This window comes from Schistocerca gregaria, chromosome 1, assembly GCF_023897955.1.
Source record: "Schistocerca gregaria isolate iqSchGreg1 chromosome 1, iqSchGreg1.2, whole genome shotgun sequence".
Classification (NCBI taxonomy): Eukaryota; Metazoa; Arthropoda; class Insecta; order Orthoptera; family Acrididae; genus Schistocerca; species Schistocerca gregaria.
In genome coordinates this window covers 973,016,834-973,038,549 of record NC_064920.1, presented here as the reverse complement: position 1 = coordinate 973,038,549, position 21,716 = coordinate 973,016,834, and the positions used below count along the sequence as shown (strand labels likewise).

At 42.1% G+C, this 21,716-nt stretch overlaps 1 protein-coding gene across 1 annotated transcript in view; it reads right to left on the bottom strand.

Annotated features, from left to right (window-relative positions):
* LOC126276919 (serine-rich adhesin for platelets-like) overlaps window positions 1-21,716 on the bottom strand; it is a 44,676-nt gene that overhangs the window by 9,521 nt on the left and 13,439 nt on the right. The window contains exons 2-3 of the mRNA XM_049977315.1: window positions 12,834-13,958; window positions 5,785-5,916 (exon numbers count right to left, since the gene is read on the bottom strand). Of these exons, the coding sequence (XP_049833272.1) occupies window positions 5,785-5,916; window positions 12,834-13,958 (1,257 nt within the window). The remainder of the gene's footprint in view (window positions 1-5,784; window positions 5,917-12,833; window positions 13,959-21,716) is intronic.

The window sequence follows — 21,716 nt, the reverse complement described above, 5'->3', positions numbered from 1 at the left end:
CATTGTTCGGATGCGAACAGTGGACACTACAGATTTCTGGAAAGCTATATTGTGCTAGTATCATGCAGAGCAAGTGTTTTACGTTTTGATAACCTAGTTTATCGTAGAGAAACCGGGAATAAGGATGTATGTCATTAACAACGCTATATTCGATACGTCTGACAAGGTCGGAAGTGTAGGTGATCTAACATAGGCCTGTTTTAAGTGCAGAACGTTGTAGCCTTGGGAGTGCATGTGTTTATGTTCTTCTTACCAATACCTTCCAGGTACCGATCCTAGACACTAGAAGAGTACTTTAGAGTTGATAACTTGATTTATTTAGGTAAAAATGCGTCGAACTCCATCCGTCTGGAGCTCCATCACCTATAAAAATGATTCATTTCTTGTTCTTAACTGTCTGCTATTACACGACGGTAATTTGAAATCTGTTACTATACATTTATAAGGAGTGCTAATCTCCTCGACATGGTCGCACCGCTAGAAATCTTATGCACTTGGAGGGGTTCATTCTCGAGGCATGGAGTGTAGCGGTCTTCTTCTGGTCGGCGCAGATTAATTCGCTAACGGTGGTGCTGGACTGCCTGGTCAATGACGGTGTGAGGAGGGTCTTTCACTCTCTAAATTTACCCTAAGACAGCGAGAATGCTCTGACTCCCACACACAGAGGGGTGGATCGTAAATTAAACACTAGGCTCAAGGTGATAGAAATATGTTGAGCTCTGTCTGGTATACTTTGATTTGTGTGTTCGAGAACTAACACTGAATAGATGTACTGCACAGTCATCGATCCATGTTCGCAATGATACTCGCAAAGTGGAGAGGGGCTTGTTTAGCTATGATATGGAAATAGGGGGAAACTTGCCAGTGTTGAAGTTATTGTAAAATTCTTCGCGCTATGCAATGTAATGTTTATTATTAGAGTACATCGATGGTGCCTTTTCCATCCCATCCGTGCACTGGTTACCACATAATGATTGACTGATATCGCTTGTTTTGAGTTGGGGAACAAGTTTTGGTAGATGGGCAGCAACTTCTGGGGGGAGGGGGGTTGCTAGCAGCGAAACAGTGACCGTGTACATGGGTGCAATATGAGGAATCAGTCGAAAGGAAATGCAGAATCGTCAGCTCTTCAGTCAGTCAGAGATGAGTCTAAAAGTATAGCTGGTGAATCAACTTCGGACTGTAGTTTGGTGACCTACGCCAACGCCGTAAAACTGTGAGTTTGTTTATGTTGTAACTGTTTTTTATTTAAAATCATCCACTGTTAAGCTATCGGCCGTAAGAATATGATTTACACCGTGCGAGGTCTGGTTTCTTGAGAGAGGCCGTCGATCATAACTTCTTAATGTCAGTTTAGAATCTGGCCCAGATCTCGAAGTCGTGGCAGAAAAAAGGAAATGTTTGACTTTGTACAAAGGCCTGTTAGAAAACAGTAATTGAAGCACATAAACAGGAGCAGAGGGAGCGTCTCATATGATTATTCGCCTAGAATATAGGTGATAAAACTTTAAAGTGGCGTCTGCAGTGCCTGTATATTTAATAGGCGTTAGTAGCAGTAGCAGTTTGAGGTGATTGACTTGGTAAACGGTTAGAAATGCGTGGATGACTGTTTTTGCAGTATTCTGCGGGAGCATTGTGAAATCTCTTTCTTCACGTGGAGCACCAAAGCAGCTTTGCGTAATTGCGTCAGCATCGGTGTCTAGGTGACTTACATATGGAATGAAGTTAGTGGGAGTCCTATATTTCGTAATTTTTCTCTGTTTGGGGGGTAGAGGATAAGGATGATAGCATGTTGGGCTGATTTATTTGAATGGATGCGGATCTGTGGTACCTGTATGTAGTTTGGGGTTGTAGCACATGGCGCACATTTCTGTCGAATGGGCAAAACACGGCCCTGTTGCACTAACTCAGGTCGTTCTGTTTCTACACAGGTTGCAGAAGGTGATGGGTATGGTTTTCTCCGACTTCTGCTCAGTTCTGACTTTAAATGGAACGATCACATGCGCGAAGCTGTAGAAATGGGACCAGGTGCAAGATGCCTATGGGTTGGCTACAACCAGGTTGGAATTTTACTGTAGCATCTAGGTTAACGGAAGGTGACTCGTTTAGAGATATGGGAGTGTGAGAAATATGATTCACTTGTGGGTGTGATCAGATGCAGGTATGTGCTTGAATAGTGAGACTTTATTCGAAATTATTGACATCATTTCTAGCGGATAGCGTAACACTAGAGATCTGAGAAGCTAGTGTCCATTTTTTTTCTTATGACCTCAATCGGCACATTATCTACTACTACTGTTTTAAGACGTCATGGTCTCCTGACCTTCATTGCTTACATATTCCGCCCTCACAATCATATTCCGCATATCATGATGCTTCATTCCAACCCAAACTCGATAAGATAAAGTCAATGTTGTATGAATTCATGTAAATATGCAAGTAACAAGTAAGCGCACCGTGGTTAAAATACTCAAGGCTGGCGTACACACACACACACATTTCACACACGACAGTCACAGGGGCTTTTAGTTCGGGAGAGCAACCTCTCGCCAGGAGGCCCGTCCCAACCTATCTACGTCGGCCGGTGACCGCCCGTAGATAAGACAGCGTTTGCCCGAGTGAATAGGACGACCGTGTGTTCGGCTTAAAAGCAAATTCCGCTACATTGTGTGGGAGCACCCAGCCTACGCATTCTTTAAAAATATAGCACGCAGTTTCAGAGATTTTCACAGAGAGACAGCAAACGCCAAACGTCAATCCAGATAGAACGAGAGTTATCTTATTTGTCAGGAGCGAGCGTCGCAGACAGCAGTCATCGAAGCTTACAGTATTATGCGCTACAGCTATTACGAGCCCCATATTTCCTCCACAACAGTACCCTTCACTGCATTTCACACGCGACAGCCTCGACCATACCTAGCAACATTCTAACGGATAATTATTCAAGTTGAGTGGGCGAAGCTCTCAGCCATTCTGCCAAGTCAATAACAATCTTAAACTTTGTATAGAAATTTCATTAGCGAGTCCTATCCTTAAGAGGTAACTTCACATTCCAAAAAGAACCTGGAAATAACGGGTTCAGTTCATAACTGAAAGTGTCATTGTGATTTCTCAGAATTTTTGCAAAATAAATAATAATTTTCGTTAGTTTCATGTTTTTCATACACTAACTAGCACTACTCCAGTATCCAAGTATCCCACTAGTTACGTAAGAAATTTCTGTCAATTTTTCTATCATTTCCTTACGGCGGACTACTCCAGAAGATATTTATTGCTGAAAGTTTTTCAGGCATTTCTCTTTAGAACGTTGGGAGCGTCTGTCTGACTTCTGTAGTAGTGTGGGGGTGGAAATTGTATCTTGCAGGAGCCACAGGGTAAAGGGTACATCTCAGATTAATCCGTTGCGCAGAACGACAGAATAGCACCCACACGTCGCTCACACTGTTTGTGATCGTTCTCAATCATTCAATATATCGCCGAAGCTCTGACATGTTCTACATCCTGGAGGACATCCTCACTACAGATCAATTGGAATGAAATTAAATCTCATCCTAATATGGTACAGAGAGAGAATGCGCTGCAAATACTATAGAATTATCTATTTGGAGTGGTGTGAGGGAGTTGCAAATACCGCTTACATATCACGTTCCTAACCGAACCACTTCAAAAGTTCAGTGATTTTATTACGAGGTTGCATCGTGGACGGACAATGCACATCCGTACTTTCAACGTGACGGTATTTGTCCGGAAAGAAAAACCACCTCATTCATGTCATACCTCGATTTATAAAGTGGGTATAGCTTTCATCATGGATACTTATGTGCACATGTAGAACCAAGACAGGTTGTGACAGTAATATGCAGTAGTATGTGCGATCGATTTTTTCTTTAACATCTAGCGAATTACGTTTCTCTTTCTAAGACACAGTGGTAGGACACGCAAGAAACACCTAATAGACATGCACATCGCTCGTTCATTTTCTTTCAGTATTATTTCATATTGTAGGCAATCAGTTATTGACGGGGTATTATACTTAGTAATTAGGGATGAATCATATGATCGCATTTGAGCATCAGGTTTTATAAAGTATGTGTTTGTGGGAAGGAAATAACCATGTACAGTCGTAAAGAGGGTATGGACTTGACTTGGAGTACTGTGATAGGAAAGGGAAGAGTATGTCCAGTCGTAAGGAAGGTACAGATATTTCCATTTCCAGAGCCACTGCCGACAGCAGGGTATATTTCTGATACTTCGCTCATTGTCGAATGCCGTTCAGTTAAGAGCGCGATTGTAACATTTAATGGTAAGTATAATGATAAAAGATAAATGTGGACGGTTTTCTAGAATGATTCCATGTATGCATGGCCTGTGATGGTAATGATTCACTTTCTTCTGGCGCCACAAGATCAAAGATGACCACAGAATTTACGAAAAGAGTATGTAACTTCAGTATGACCTTATTGTAAAGTTGTTTTTGTAGTGCCATTATCCTAAAGATGAGGTATTCCCTCTGAATATGTCGCTAAAAAAATAATACAACAGTTGACAAAGTTTGTGACTGGTAGCGGTAATTTAAAAAAAAAAAAAAGCTTTACATATTTGTTGAGACAGTCACGGTCGAAAAATAGTCAAAATGGCTTCAAGCACAAAGTGAACCATCAATAGAACAGGCGTTATGTTTTCAGCAGTTAGGCTACGTTATTAGCTATGAATATTAAAACGATGCAAGTCAATTAGTTTCAAACGATATGTGGCAAATCATTAACTAAGATAGACAACAAAAGAATGCAATTGAATAAAAAGAAGATTTTAAGGACAGTTGAAGAATGTAATCTCAGAGATCAATTAATACTAAACAAGATTATAGGAGACGAACTAAAGGATGCTGCATAAATGCAAATCAGAACAAGGATGCATAGAATGAAAACAGCATATCAACAGAATCGTAGAAGACATATTAGTTACACAAGGTGACAAATTACAAACCCTATACAAAACTTAGATGTAAAGTGACTGAGGAAGAGGTGGCTGCAGTGAAGGCAGAATAGGCTGTAAGCCCACTCCATGAAGGGAGGAGAAGAAGAAGAAGAAAAACGCAATGAAATAATGGGAAAACAGAGGAAAACCAACAACAGAACAACACTCTCAATATAAATCACTAATATGGACTAAGAACATGTGTTCATGGATAATAGTTCATGATCACGCAATATTTCCTTATATTTAAAACACCTCCGAAAGTCGTAATGCGTAAAGCGTCAAATATTCGTGCTTTGACCCTGTACTGCAGGGTATTGACACTAAGACGATCCTTCTGTTGGGTACACAAATGGATTCCTAGCCCAAGGGCTATTGAAAATACTCAATATTAGAACCCTATGTATGAGCACAGAAAATCCCGTTTTTATGCGCGGCGTTTTGGGACGTATGAGGTACGCATGCTGTCGCATGCATACCGATATTCAATTTGATAATGGTGGATAGCGTGAGGGTAAAAAATTGTACAGCAAGACCTTGGCGAAAATACAGTAAGCAAGTTCCAATGGAATACATTGCAGTAATTACTGAGAGATAAAGAGACTCACAGTGTATAGACTAGCGTAGAATGCTGCATCAAACCAGTCTACGGCCGAAGCATCACAAAAAAAAGAGGGTTCTCGATGTTAGTGACTGTGTTCGTGCCGAGGTAGTAAAGAAAACATGACGCTCTCACTACAGTTGTATGTAAGTTTTAATGTTTCAGCTCTCTTAACGAATGGTTTATGCACATGAGTGATAACACACCTGACCCCACGAGGAGGCATTGGATGGCACAGCTCAGGGCTTCAGCGTTGCGGTGGGTGTTGCCCTCGCTGTCACACACTGGATCGGACACTAGCGGTGCGCTGCAGGTGCACGCTGCCGCGCCAGCACCATCTGTTGGAGAGACAAAGAGACAGCTGAGTCAGCAGATCGCCGGCAGATGGCAGGGCGCACTGAGAATGTATTACAAAGCTCTACACAAAGCTGTAGGAGTATGTACTATTCAATCAGTACCCATACAGGTAGCCAATCAGCCTTATTTCAATTTTTTTAAACATTTTTGGAAGGTGACTGTCTACAGCCGTCAAGTAATGTATAAAATGCGTGTTTGACCATCAGCTACTTTTATTTTAAACCCAGATATCAACTGGTTTCAGTTATGGACCATCTTCACGGATAAGAATTAAAGTGATTTAAGCCACCACATTACATTTTTCATTACTTAAATAATATGTAGAGCATGTCATTAATATCAATATACGACACACGACTTTTAGAAGCAACCATACTAATACTAAGTGTAAACAGATCAGTAGGCTGCTCCTAATAACCATACTAATGCTAAGTGTAAACAGAGCAGAATGATTACTTCTGAATGTCTTGTGTCATGTATTCATATTAATGACATGCTCTACATGTTATTGAAGTAATGAAACATGCAACGTGGTGGCTTAAACCATTTTAGATAAAGCTGGTCCATGACTGAAACTGGTTGACATTTGTCTTCAAAATAAAAGCAGCCGATGGTCAAACACTAATTTTATACTTTAATTCAAAATATTCTAGTCATTGGTCTCTCTGCTACCTCTCTAAACAATCTCTAATGCAACAACTACTTATATTCTGATCTAATCATCCTGTAGATTATTCCCTAGTTCCTGAGCGCCAATTACTTAGAAAGGTGAATATGCCACAAAGAAAAGTCTGAAACCTTGTAACTCTAAACTAAAGCGAACATTTTAGAAAACTCGTTCAAGGTCACAAAGACTTCCCGGTGCTTTGCACAATACTATGGAATCCTGCAAAACAGCTGTCTTGACAAGTGAAAGACGGTGTATTTGATTCCTATACGTAAGAAAGACGTTCGATCAAATCCATTTTATATTTTTTCATCAGCATAGTAACATCTTTATTCAACCTTTTGCTGTACAAGTGGTCAGAAGCTTTTATTCGACGCAGCCTCACTTTAGTCCACAGAGCCTTGGTACCCTGCAAAACTCTACCATTTTCGCTGTCTTCTACCACCCACACATTCTGCCCTTGTTTACGCGTTTAACTGCTCAACTTACCTACTTCTGATAATTAATAACGTTTCAACTTCCCCCCAGAGCACTAAGAAATATCCACAATTTATTCGCTTTTAGCAGGTTCACATACGCTGTTGTGACAAAAAGTCATGGGATCGTGATACACACACACAGTTGTATAGATGGCTGTAGTATCGCGTGTACAAGATACAAAACGGCAGTGCGTAGGCGGAGCTGTCATTTGTACTCAGGCCGCTCATGTGAAAAGGTTCCTGATATGATTATGGCCGAACGAGTGGAATTAAGTCTTGGAACACGGAATGGTAGTTGGAGCTAGACGCATGGGACATTACATTTTGTAAATCGTTGGGGAATTTAATGTTCAAAGATACAACGTGTCAAGATGGTGCCGAGAGTACCAATTTTCAGGAATCATCCCTCACTATAGACAACACAAAGACCGATGGCCTTCACTTGACGACCGAGAGCAGCGGTGTTTGCGTAAAGTTGTCAGTGCTAACAGACAAGCAACACTGCGTGAAATAACCGCTGGAAGTACAACAAACGTACGCGTTAGGACAGTGAGGCGAATATTGGCGTTAATGGGCTGGCAGTAGACGACCGACGCTACTCCCATTGCTAACAGCACGACATAGCCTGCAGACAGCACACCTCACAATTAAGTTCCCTCACTCTCGTAGACTGAAACTTTTCAACCTAAATTTACTTCTCTTGCCAAACATAGCACTTGGTGTCAGTTAGAGCCAATTAACATACACAAAAGTTGTTAATTTTTGTCTGGGACAATGGAAAATATTTTCCCAGAAATAATTTGAAAATAGTTTCAAGCTTCCACTGTCGACCAAGGTCTTTAGGCGCCTACCCTTGGTTACTAGACGAATGCCGGAACTGTAAATCTCTTTCCAAAAATTCCTAGTTAACAAGTCTTTTGCCCCATTTCCATTTTGCAAGAATTTCTCGGAAAAGAAGCAGCTCGCCCTGCCCTAGTGAACAGGGAACGAAAGATGTGAAGGATACAGAACTACTCGAACCATTTCTGAGTCGCAATCCCCATCCAACATTCCATTTCCTCTTCCAAAACACAAACACACTCACTCAATACTTCTCCCCCTTTCCCTCAACTCTTTACAGCAGCGGAGCATTCTGTACCGCTACTGCATGGTATTGGTAGAGAACCAAAAGTCGAAAACATACTATGTTCTTAGGTATAGTTTTACTTACATAAGAATGAAGAAACGAAAGTTTAAAAGCGTACAGAACGTGGCCAGGTACAACTAACGATCGTGAGGACATTCAGGCTCGTTTTATACTCGTACGTATAAAGTAAACTAGACATCTAATATATGAAAAGCAGAACAGGTGAGAGTAGGAATGGCGCTCCGAGGATTTCATACAAACTTCATTATGTATGTAGATAGTCCATCAACAAATTTTGATGAGTGAATATGTGAGTTTAAAAATATGTGACATAAATGGCTGTATGTTTTGATTGCACTGACCTAGAAGGGACCGTAGACGTCACTATTTGACATAAATTCAATATGCCTCTACCTGTCTTCAGAGACAAACAGACTGACGAACGGACAACGAAATGATCCTATAATGATTCAGTTTTACCGGTTGAGGTGCGGGAACCTAAAAAATTGAGTATATGTTTGTTTGTTCGTCTTCTACGCCTTCCTGTACAATTCAGCCGATTACGATGACACTTCTTTCGGGAAGACGACGGTTCAAACCCGCATCTGGCCATCCGGATTCAGGTTTTCTGTGATTTCCCTAAATCGCTTCAGGCAAATGCCAGGATGGTTCCTTTGAAAGGGCACGGCCGACTTCCTTCCGTAAAACGATGGGCCCCCTCCCCTAAAATCACCAACCAACCATCTGCAGCGTCTATGCAACGTAGTGCGACTCCGATATGTATATAAAGGGGGGGGGGGGGGGTCAGAGAGAGTTTGGAAAACTTGTAAGGCTGTTGCAAGATATATTGTGCTGAGAAATAACTTTTAAGAAAAAACTGAGAAATAACAGTTAAGAAAAAATATACGTGCACCGTTTAAGAGTTACTTAGCATTGAAGTTAGCAAATCGGGATCAACATGCTGTTATTCTTTTCTTGGTTGCCTAAGGACAAACACCGGTAAATATACATCGGAGAATGAAGAATGCGTATGGGACAGCATGTTTGTCGAAAACCACCGTTGTGAAATGGTGCACGACAAAGGGTGCTTTTGATTCATGATAACGCATATAGAGATGGGGCCCCTCCACGCCCGCACCAACGTGGTGACCAAACCAAAAGTTCTACTCTCACCTCCGTAAACATGTTAGTTATCTAATAAGTGGATCACAGGGTGCTGGGCTGTGATGTTGTCCGTGCGTCTGGGTAAGACTACTCATTAACACGGTCCATCAGGTGATAGATAGTGGACGAAACGCGAGTGAGGGTAGCGATTTGCAGTAGGATGGGTAGTAAGAGCAGTACTGGCTTACAAGCTCCGATAGTTCATGCAAAGTTGGATTTGTTAGTATAGGTATCATGCATCATTACCGTGACAAGCGATGGCGATGTGTCCCAGTTGCTGCAGCTGCTACGTTCCTGGAACAATCAAGATCGTTAGACAGTAGTGGGAGATCGTCCATAGATCATCTCACTGTGTGGGGGATGTGTGGAGCTTGTCTGCATGCAGTGTACGATACGGCTTTCCAACGCACGTCCCCATATCTCTAATGTCGTAACGCGGAAGTTACGCCAAATCAAGTGGGAGACACTCGAGTATTCGCCCCACGGTCCTGATCTCTCCCCATGCGATTGTCACGCCTCCGGTCCCTTAAAAGGGGTTTTGAACGGTCGACAACTGTTGTCTGAGGAGGATGTGAAGCAGGTAGCTACGGACTTCTTAGCGCAGCAGGACACGGCGTTTCACCAAACGGGTACCTGCAACATGGTGGATCGGTGGTGTGATTGTCTCAACGAAGACGGAAATTTTACCTGATTGACGTAGAGATTCTAGACTGTACAGCCTAACGGAAACTATTCGATCGCACTTATATTTATAAAAAAAAAAAATTGAATGTATGTATGTGTGTATCACACCTCCTCCTAAACCAGAAGATTGGTTTCAATCAAACTTGGTAAACATCCTGAAAGAAGCACCGCGGAGGTAAGAACCAATTGCACACTTAATTTCAGAGGTGGGAGTGGGGCGATATGAGCTAACATAGAAAAGTAACGTAGAAATGTCATTGCAACAAAATTTTGTGTATACGTGACTCATTATTTGTATAACAATATTATGTGAAAGTTATACCCCTATTAGTTCGAGAGGTGGCGTTAAGAAGCCGTGACATACACAGTTACTCGACAGTGATTGATGTCAGTATAGAATCCATAGTTTTCGTGGTCTCTAGCCTCATTGATGGCAATCTCGATGACGTTTCTGGCCTATGGCTCCGAAGAGGGTGGGGGTGAAAGGTCGTCCACATTCCTCAATTTCTGGAAAGCGATTAACACGGTGCCCCACTGCAGACCGCTGACAAAAGTCAGAGCACACGGCTTAGGTTCGTCGATATGTGAGTGGCTCCAAGACTTCGTGATAAATAGAACCCGGTACGTTGTCCTCGACAGCGAGTGTTCATCAGAGACAAAGGCATCATCAGGAATGCCCCAGAGAAGTGTGATAGGAACGCTCTTATTCCCTGTACACGTAAACTATCTGACGGGTAGGACGATCAGCAGTCTGTGAGTTTGCTCAAGATACTGCGGTATACTGAAATTTTTCATCGTTAAGTGACTGTAGAAAAATACTAAACGGATAATTTCTAGGTGGTGTGACCAATAGCAGCTTGATCTAAATGTACAAAAATGTACATTAAAGGAGATAAGTAGGGGAAAAGTCCTGTGACCTTGGGATAGAGCATTAGTAGTGTGTTGCTTGACACAATCATGTCGATTAAATATCTAGGAGTATCGTTGCAAAGAGATATGAAATGAGACGAGCACGTATGAACGGTAGTACAGAAAGTGAATGGTCGACTTCGGTTTATTGGGAGAATTTTAGGGAAGTGTAGCTCATCTACGAAGGAGACCGCTCGTAGAACAGCAGTGCGACACATTCTTCAGTACTGATCAAGTATGTTAATTCTTGTCATAGGCTGCAACTGGTCTCCAAGTAGCTATACATAATCATTTCCAATCATTGATCGTTTCAGTTGGACCAGAGGATACAATATTTAATCGAGACAAAAGTGCTTTATCACCAATAGCCACTTCATTGGACAGAAATATAATGTGCCGCGAATGAGTAACTGTTAGGCCAGGTTTATTTTTAACATTAACTCTTACAGGCATACCTTCAACAATTCTCTTCAAAATGCCTGCAAAAGGCTTCCATCTACAGCACTCAATGTGACAAACACAGCCCTCACCATTATGGAGCCACCACCAGATTACACGGCGCTCTGTTGACAACGTGGGTCCAGGGCTTCGGGGTGTCTGCACTACACTCGAACGCTACTATCATCTCTTACCAACTGGAATCAGGTCTCATCTGGCCAGGCCAAGGGTTTCCGGTCATCTAGGGTCCAACCTACATTATCACGAGCCCAGGAGAGGCGCTGCACGCCATGTCGTGCTGTTAGCAAAGGCGTCGGAAACCTTTTCAAGTGAGTCATCTGAGTACAAATGACAGTTTCACCCATGCGCTGCCCTTTTATACCGAGAGGCATGCGATTATAAGCACGTCGGAAACCCTTTCGCGTGAATCATCTAAGCAGAAATGAGAGTTCCACCACTGCACTGCCCTTTCATGCCTTGAGAGGTGCGGTCATAAGAACGTCGGAATCCCTTTCACATGAATCATCTGAGTACAAATGACAGCTCCGCCAACATACTGGCCTTTCATACCTTGAGTAGGCGATATTTTCGCCATCTGCATGTATACACATCGCTATCTCATTCGTCAGTTTATTTGTCATTGCGCTTTGAATGGTTATTTTACCTAATGCTACTAATTATTTCACGTCTTCCTGTTCATTTTTAAAGACATTCCTCTTAATTCACACAACTAACCTCATAACAATTACTACACTTAATACAAATACTGTTATTACGATTTATAACTACAAAAATGCGATAGTTCCGCTCGGGTGCCCTGTTTACAATTAATGCTCAGCTGATTGACACCGGGAAATACCACGGATAAACTTACCAGAATCTGATCCAAGCATGCCTTACAAGAAGACAGGTGCTGTAAAAACTGTATTTGCGATTACTATAAACAAGTCACAGGGACAAAAGCATCAAAGAGCAGGATTCTATTTACCGTATCATGTCCTTACAAAGGATTGTGTATAACCTTCTCAATGGTTAACTAAATGAAGTAACATTTTTGCATCCCGTAAAGAAGATGAAAAACAAAAAGTAGACGAAGACTACGTTCTTCAAATGTTGTTTACAGCGAGGTAATGTAATGCTCTGTAAAGAATTTCATTCAAAATTATATGCTTAGAAATGTATATACTAGGATGTTTCATAAATTTATGTGCACTATTTCACGTAGTTCGGTTCATTTTAAAAATATTTTAATTCCCACAACCACCAGGACCCCAATGACTACACTTATTGCAAATACTGTCGTTATTTAAAACTATAAAGGTGCGAAAGTTTTGCACGGGTTTCCTGGTACTGCTGTAATGAGAAATTCAAATTATCAATGAAGAAACAGAGCGAGAAGGTACGCAACAAGTGACGTGATGTGTAACTTACCATTAGTCGCACCTGTCACTGGTGTAGACGAACTCGCTGTGACGAAGGCTGGGATGGGATCTTCTGTTGCCGTTGTGTTAGGGATGCCGGCAATGGCAGTTGTCAGTGTATCGTTTGCCGCTGATATGATTGTCACAGCGACAGACGTCGGCGTGATGGCTGTGGGCGACATGGGTGTCACCATGGTGGCCGTCGGTGTAATGAGTGATGGCGTTGTGACTCTCATCATGGTGTCAGTCACCATGGCAGCTGCAACCGAGGTGTTCGCCACCATGGTGTGTGTCTCTGCGGTAACCGCCAGTGTAGGAACCGATGCTGTCGCACCTATTTCTGTGGCCCCTGTTTCGACGAAGATCGTCTGTGTGATGGCCACAGGTGTGGTATCAGTCACCGTGGTACCTGTGGCTGTGGTATCCGCTGTTACGACATCAGCCACCCTTGTACTTGTCGTCATAGTACCTGTCATCGAGGTATCCATTCTCTTCGTACCCGTCGTCGTGGTACCTGCAATTGTGGTACCCATCGTCATGGTATCTGCAGTTGTGGTACCCTTTGTCATGGTACCAGTGCCGGTGGTAGCTGAAATTGTGGTATTCGTAGTCGTGATACCCGTCTTCGTGGTATCCGTCGCCAGGATACCCGTTGTCATGATACTCCTTGTCACGGTACCAGCACTCGTAGTACCTGTCGTGCTGTCCGTCATCGTGGCATGCATTGCTGTAGTGCCCGTCATCTTGGTACCCGTCGTCGCAGTAACCGTCGTTGTGGTAGCCACTGCTGTGACAGGTGTTTCTGCGGCGACTCCCTCTGTGGAGACCACCAGTGTGGACTGCGTTGGTGTGCTGGCTGCCACTGTCCTACTACTCGGTATCGCATCTGTCGGCATTGTAGGGGTGGCCGTGGTGCCAGACAGTGTTGCGTGCGTCGGCGTGCTGGCTGTCAGTATGTTGTCAGTTTGCATTGCATCACTTAGTGTATTGAGTATCGTTAAGGTATCATTCGACTGGGTTACCGTTAGTGTCGATGTTGTTGCTGTAGAATCTTTCTCCTTTTTATGCTTCAGTGACTGGAATGCTTTCCTGATGGCTGCGAGGATTCCTCCATCCACAGTTGTGGTCACCAAGACTGTAAGAATAGAAAGTCAATTTAGTCATTTACAGAAACCAGAAAATCAGACATCATCACTAAACATTGCGGATACCTTCTGCATTAACTGCATTTTTCGACATAGAAGAATTATTGTCATCACTTCAACGAAAGCGTCATTTAACTTACGATTTTGGGAAGGAATATTAGTACACTGTCCATATTTTCTTTTAAATACGTATGTGTATTACTTATTCTCGTTTTAAAATATGTTATCTGTCTTTAAGAATCTCCTCGTTATAGACCTATGGAACAGAAAGTATATCTAATCTAGTCTAATGAATAATCTAAAAGTTGTTTGATAATTACTTTACCTTACCGTCACGTTCCTATAATTGTTGGTAATTCAAGTCTTCTTTGCAGTTTCGAAAAATATTTCCAGTTCTGCCTGATATGTTGGCAAAGTCGACCCAAATAAAGATTGCCTTTTGTCTGGCTTTTTTGAAGATATTTTCAGTTCTGTTATTTCATTGTCGCTGTTGGTATCGTGCCAGTAGGTATGTTATCGCTCGTCTAGTTAGTGATGCCTGGCCACGTACCATCCGTGAGCATGAAGGCATCACAATAATGTCCATGGTCGTTGTGCCTTTTGTGGCGGATGGTGTCGCCGTTGTATTAGTCGTTTGGGCGGTAGAAGCTGAGGTGGCTGTAGAGCAGCCTAATGACGCCTGATTGTTTGGTGTACATTACGACTTTCAGTGACAACGGAAATATTTGCTTTGGCTCTCGTTGAAAACAAAATTATTAAGTGTAATTTTATAAAATGTTCAAATGTGTGTGAAATCTTATGGGACTTAACTGCTAAGGCCATCAGTCCATAAGCTTGCAAACTACTTAACCTAAGTTATCCTAAGGATAAACACACACACCCATGCCCGAGGGAGGACTCGGACCTCCGCCGGGACCAGCCGTACAGTCCATGACTGCAGCGTCTTAGCCGGCCGCGGTGGTCTCGCGGTTCTAGGCGCGCAGTCCGGAACCGTGCGACTGCTACTGTCGCAGGTTCGAATCCTGCCTCGGGCATGGATGTGTGTGATGTCCTTAGGTTGGTTAGGTTTAAGTAGTTCTAAGTTCTAGGGGACTAATGACCAGAGCAGTTGAGTCCCATAGTGCTCAGAGCCATTTGAACCATTTTTGCAGAATCTTAGACCGCTCGGCTAATCCCGCGCGGCTGTAATTTTATATATTAGGTAATAGAGTGGTCTCAGATTTGTGTAGTTTTCCATTCACTTAAACAACATTTGTCAACAGAGACTGTAAAACACGAAGAGTAGTCAACATTGCCAGGCCTGCAGCGCGTGGACCAAGCTGCGCCACATTCGTAGTACCGTCATACAGTACCCTTATTTTATCGCTGCTGGGAACACTGATATTCCTTGATTTTCCTTTAGCTTAACATTGCTCCAGACAAAGATGAAGCTAGTCCCTCAATAATATTCCATTTAAAACACACTTAAATTTGTAATAGGAACCAATTTACACTCATTAAGCACTCAACACATTAAGACAAAAAAAAAAAGACACACCGCGAAGGAATTATTCGAACGGGATGGAAATCGGTATATGTGATGTATATGTACAGATAAACAACTGGTTACTGTTTCAGAAGAATTTGGCAATTTATTCAAGAGAAAGAGCTTCACAAATTGAGCAAGTACATAATGCGTTGGTCCATCTCTGGCCGTTAAGCAAGCAGTTATTTGGCTTGGGATTGGTGACAGAGTTGTTGGATATCCTCTTGGGGAGTATCGTGCCAAATTCTGTGCAACTCGTGCATTAGATCGTCAAAATCCCAAGCTAGTTGAACGGCGCTGCACATAATGTTCCAAACGTTCACAGTTGTGGAGAGATCCAGGGACCTTTCTATCCAAAATAGGGTTTGACAAGCACAAAGAAAAGCAATAGAAATTTTCACCGTGTGTGGGCTTACATTACCTTGTCGAAAGGTAAGCCCAGGATAGCTTGCCGTGAATGGCAACAAAACGGGATATAGAATATCGTCGGCGGACTGGTGAGTTGTAACCAACGCGGACCTGATGCCACCGCAGACCACCACTTCTGGTTGTCGCGTCGCGTCGCGTCGATACCGCACACCTGTCCTAGCATCTCCAGACGTTTCTTCGGCCTGCAATCACATTGACTGGAGAATATTGTCTGCAGTAACGACTCGCTTCGAACTGAGAGATGATCAGAAAAGAGACGCCTCAGACAGCGATGGGATACCAATCTGACAGTCGCCCGCCGGATAGCCCAACAGCCAGGTTTGAGTGACTGGGGTGCCATTTCATTTCATTTCATAGCAGGTCCGCTTTGGTTGTCATCCGAGGCGCCATGACAGCGCAGTGGTACGTCGGCGATATTCACGCACCGTTCTGTTGCCTTTCGTGGCAAGCCATCCTGGACATAGCGTTCAGCAAGATAGAGCCCGCTTGAACACGGTGAGTTTCTGTTGCTTGTATTCTCTCTTGCCAAACACTAACTTGGCCTGTACGGTCAACAAATGTCAGCCCAGTTGAGAACGTTTGGAGCATTATGGGCAGGGCCCTCCAACCAACTCGCGATTTAGACGATGTAAGGCGCAAATTGAACATAGTTTGGCACGATATCCCTCAGGAGGACATGCAAAGATTCTATCAATCAGTTCCAAGCCAGTCAGCTGCTTACGTAAGGACCACAGATGGACCAACGTGTTATCGACTTGCTCGATTTTTGAAGCTCTTTCTCTTGAATAAATCATGTATTTTTTTCTGAAATTGTAATAATTTGTTTGTCTGTACATGTGTATCACATCTGACGATTTCCGTCCGAATCGGATAATCGCTTCATGGTGCATCGTATCATTTTTTTTTTCTTTTTTTCCTTTTGTCATAGAGTATATTATGGCCGCTGTCCATCACGAGATTGACTAACGTTTGGTGACGTTCAGGTGTGGCAAGGCGCCAGTATCCGTACTATTGATATTGTGAATCATGTACCATAAAGAGCGACGTTTTTCATTAATGGATTAAAGTTAAGTATTCCACCAGCTACGTCCGTTTTTTTTCAATTCTAATTCCCTTGTGAGCTAAAACGCGTGCATTTCGGCCCCCTTTAGTTATACGGGTTGGCTCTCCTGCCAACCACAACATTCTGACTATAAGGACAGGTGGTGAACTGTCGTACATCTGGTGACAGAGGTCAATGTTGGTGCAGGCACAAGTATTTCGGAGCACACCGTTCTGCGCGCGTTGTTGGACAGTGAGGTTCCGAACGACATCGTCAATTACTACTGTAGTGGACTGGAACGTTGATCGGATAAATAGAGTTTCTTCCTACACCAGGTGCATGGTGGTGTTTGACTACGCCAGTGTTCAGGCGAGCGGCTGCTCGATACAAGCTCCACGCTACAGTTACAAGCCGGCTGGAGCAATGTAATGCTTCTGGGAATATTCTCCTGGACTTCCACGGGAGCTGTGTCAATGACCGACTGGGATGGCATCATCGAGCTGGATAACTATTCCTGTCTTAAGACCAAAATCGTGCTACGCTGGTTTGAGCTTGGTAATGAACTGATGTTGATATCTTCGCCATCAAAATGGTCTTATCTGAACCTGATGGAACACACATGGGATGTCCTCGGGCACCTGTTCCGTAATTTACGGGAATTGTGTGCCCTGTGTGCAGACGTCTGGTGACACATACCTCTGAAAACATACCACCTAGTAGTGGTATCCATGCCTCGTAGAATATCTACTTGTAAAATGTAATCTTTCACGGCCGGAAATGTCACAATTAATAAAATGTTCCGGGCTATTACGCCGTGGTCGAATGGATTTAACCCTTAAAACCCAACTTTTCGTCCCCATCTGCGGAAGACATTTTCAAGTGGGATGATAGCTTCCTTGAATGTCCGATTCACACCTTGTTTCGGTTCCTTTGTAAAGAGTCTGATTACCGCCAAAGAGTTAAAGAAATGTTTGACAGATTGAATATTTATTAAAAAAAGTTTCGAAGACTACTAATGAACATCTGTGTATAGTAGATTTCACGTAAATATACATGAACAGTCAAATAATCTCCAACAATTAAAGCAAATTTAGCCAAAGTTAGGAAATGAATAATCCAAGATATACATTATTACTTAGGCACCAGATGAGAAACCCTGCATTGTTCGGATGTTTATTTATGGCAGTCTCCGAGTTATTTTTGACTTATAAAGCTTCTTTGCAGACAACGTGTGAAGTAGTATAATTGGAGAAATGAACGAAGAGCTTGTTTGCATCACTAAGACAGGGAGATCCATGTTGAGTTGCCTGTGAGAAAAGCAGCTGACACTTACGGCCTACGCCCGTTACCATGCAGCGTTTGACCTTGTGCTTCGCTTTTTGGTCAAGGCATAACCAACGCTCACCAGGAATTGAACACAAAGCGAAATTGGTAAATCCGTATATCCTAGGAAAGTGAATTCATTGTTATTATGTATTTGTAAAGATATGACTGCGGCGCTTAATTCTGTCACTGGCGCAGACTGCCGAAAATACACCTATCAATAAGTTAAAAAAATAACAGTGGCGTGTTCAGTGTGCCATCTACTGGGTGTTTAAAATAGGATTCCGTATTACTGGAGTAAACATCCGAAGTACAAAGTTTAGTTGACGATTTTAGATAAAACGCTAAACTGGGATATCTTACTTTTTTGTATGTTCCGATAAAGCCAGTACATTTCCCCAAGCTACCCTCAGGTTACCTCTGGAAACCACATGAAAATTCGTCTGGTGGCTTTGGTGTGTAGCATCTTAAAACCGACATTAAATCCCTCTATCTTTTTTCCGTGGTCAGATTTTGATGAAATGAAGCTTATATGTTGCTCCAAGTCACGCCGAAGTTAGCTGTTAAAACACCACGAAAATTATAGTAGTAATTTTTCAGATTAGCCCGTTCAAACAGATCGAGACAGAACCAACGATTTTGCGGTTTTATTATTAGTATGTGAAAATTACCGAACTATCAGTTTAATAAGTCACAGCTGCAAAATACTAACGCGAATTCTTTACAGACGAATGGAAAAACTGGTAGAAGCCGACCTCGGTGAGGATCAGTTTGGATTCCGTCGAAATGTTGGAACACGTGAGGCAATACTGACCTTACGACTTATCTTAGAAGAAAGATTAAGAAAAGGCAAACCTACGTTCCTAGCAATTGTAGACTTAGCTTTTGACAATGTTGACTGGAATACTCTTTTTCAAATTCTAAAGGTGGCAGGGGTAAAATACAGTTAGCGAAAGGCTATTTACAGTTTGTACAGAAACCAGATGGCGGTCATAAGAGTCGAGGGGCATGAAAGGGAAGCAGTGGTTGGGAAAGGTGTGAGACAGGGTTGTAGCCTCTCCCCGATGTTATTCAATCTGTATATTGAGCAAGCAGTAAAGGAAACAAAAGAAAAATTTGGAGTAGGTATTAAAATTCATGGAGAAGAAGTAAAAACTTTGAGATTCGCCGATGACATTGTAATTCTGTCAGAGACGGCAAAGGACTTGGAAGAGCAGTTGAACGGAATGGACAGTGTCTTGAAAGGAGGATATAAGATGAACATCAACAAAAGCAAAACGAGGATAATGGAATGTAGTCAAATTAAATCGGGTGATGGTGAGGGAATTAGATTAGGAAATGAGACACTTAAAGTAGTAAAGGAATCTTGCTATTTAGGGAGTAAAATAACTGATGATGGTCGAAGTAAGAGGATATAAAATGTAGACTGGCAATGGCAAGGAAAGCGTTTCTGAAGAAGAGAAATTTGTTAACATCGAATATAGATTTATGTATCAGGAAGTCGTTTCTGAAAGTATTTGTTTGGAGTGTAGCCATGTATGGAAGTGAAACATGGACGATAACTAGTTTGGACAAGAAGAGAATAGAAGCTTTCGAAATGTGGTGCTACAGAAGAATACTGAAGATAAGGTGGATAGATCACGTAACTAATGAGGAGGTATTGAATAGGATTGGGGAGAAGAGAAGTTTGTGGCACAACTTGACTAGAAGAAGGGATCGGTTGGTAGGACATGTTTTGAGGCATCAAGGGATCACAAATTTAGCGTTGGAGGGCAGCGTGGAGGGTAAAAATCGTAGAGGGAGACCGAGAGATGAGTACACTAAGCAGATTCAGAAGGATGTAGGTTGCAGTAGGTACTGGGAGATGAAGCAGCTTGCACAGGATAGAGTAGCATGGAGAGCTGCATCAAACCAGTCTCAGGACTGAAGACAACAACAACAACATTATTAGTATAGATTTATACGAAGAAGCAGACAATCTATAATCAAGAATATCTTCGAAGCAGCAAAATCAGAGAATTACTACGGTTACATGGCTTCAAAAATCTCAGTACGGTAAAACTAAATTTTTTGCGAGAACTTTTCTCCTCCCATTAACTTAAGAGCACGAGATAGATAACAGATATAGGTGTTAAGAAAGGTTATGAAAAAATATAAATATAAATAATAATAATTATAAATAGTAATCTTTCCTAACAAATGTCGTGTACACGACGATGAGCGTTTGCATCCACTCCCATTGCATTCGAGTGCTTATTTCTGCTGCATTGCGATTGGACGTGATGTTAAACTACAACGTAGTACTACACAGCCTAAGAGAACTGTCGGCCGTATTTATATACATGTATACTGCCAATTAATGTCATGCCCGAAAGCATTTTCTTTCATGTCGTGGTTTACACTGCTACCTCAAAAAGTTTCTTGATATGATCCATTAAACCTGCCCAAACAATTTTCCTAAATAAAAGTATTATTTTAATGCCTATTCTCTTTTGTATACAGTACTATCAAAATATGGGATCATGAATTCTGACAATTCAGAAATATTACCAATACTATTCTTGTTACTATCAGTATTTCGAATATATTTTAGAACTGTTAACTTTTAAAGGGTAAATATGAATATGACAAAAATACTATTGAAATTTTCTGGCAGATTAAATCTGTGTGCCTGACCGCGACTCGAACCCGGAACCTGAGTTCCGGTCCAGCATACGGTTTTATTCTGACAGAAAGTTTCATCTACATCTACATCTACGTGACTACTGCGCTATTCACAATAAAGTGCCTGGCAGAGGGTTCAATGAACCACCGCCAAGCTGTCTCTACCGTTCCACTCTCAAAAGGCAAGCGAGAAAATAGAGCACTTAAATTTTTCTGTGCGAGCCCTGATTTCTCTTATTTTATCGTGCTGATCATTTCGCCCTATGTAGACGGATGCCAACAGAATATTTTCGCAATCCGAGGAGAATACTGGTGATTGAAATTTCATGAGAAGATCCCGTCGCAACGAAAAACGCCTTTGTTTTCATAATTGCCACTACAATTCACGTATCTTGCCTGTGACACTATCTCCCCTATTTCCAGATAATTCAAAACAAGCTTCCCGTCTTTGTACTTTTCCGATGTCATCTGTCAGTCCCTCCTGATGCGGATCCTACACCGCACAGCAATACTCCAGAAGAGGACGAACAAGGGTGGTGTAAGCAGTCTCTTTAGTAGACCTGTTGCATCTTCTAAGTGTTCTGCCAATGAATCGCAGTCTTTGGTTTACTCTACCCACAACATTATCTATATGATCATTCCAGTTTAGGTTGTTTGTAATTATAATCCCTAAGTATTTAGTTCAATTTACAGCATTAAAATTTGAGTGACTTATAGCGTAATCGAAATTTAGCGGATTTCTTTTAGTAGTCATGTGAATAACTT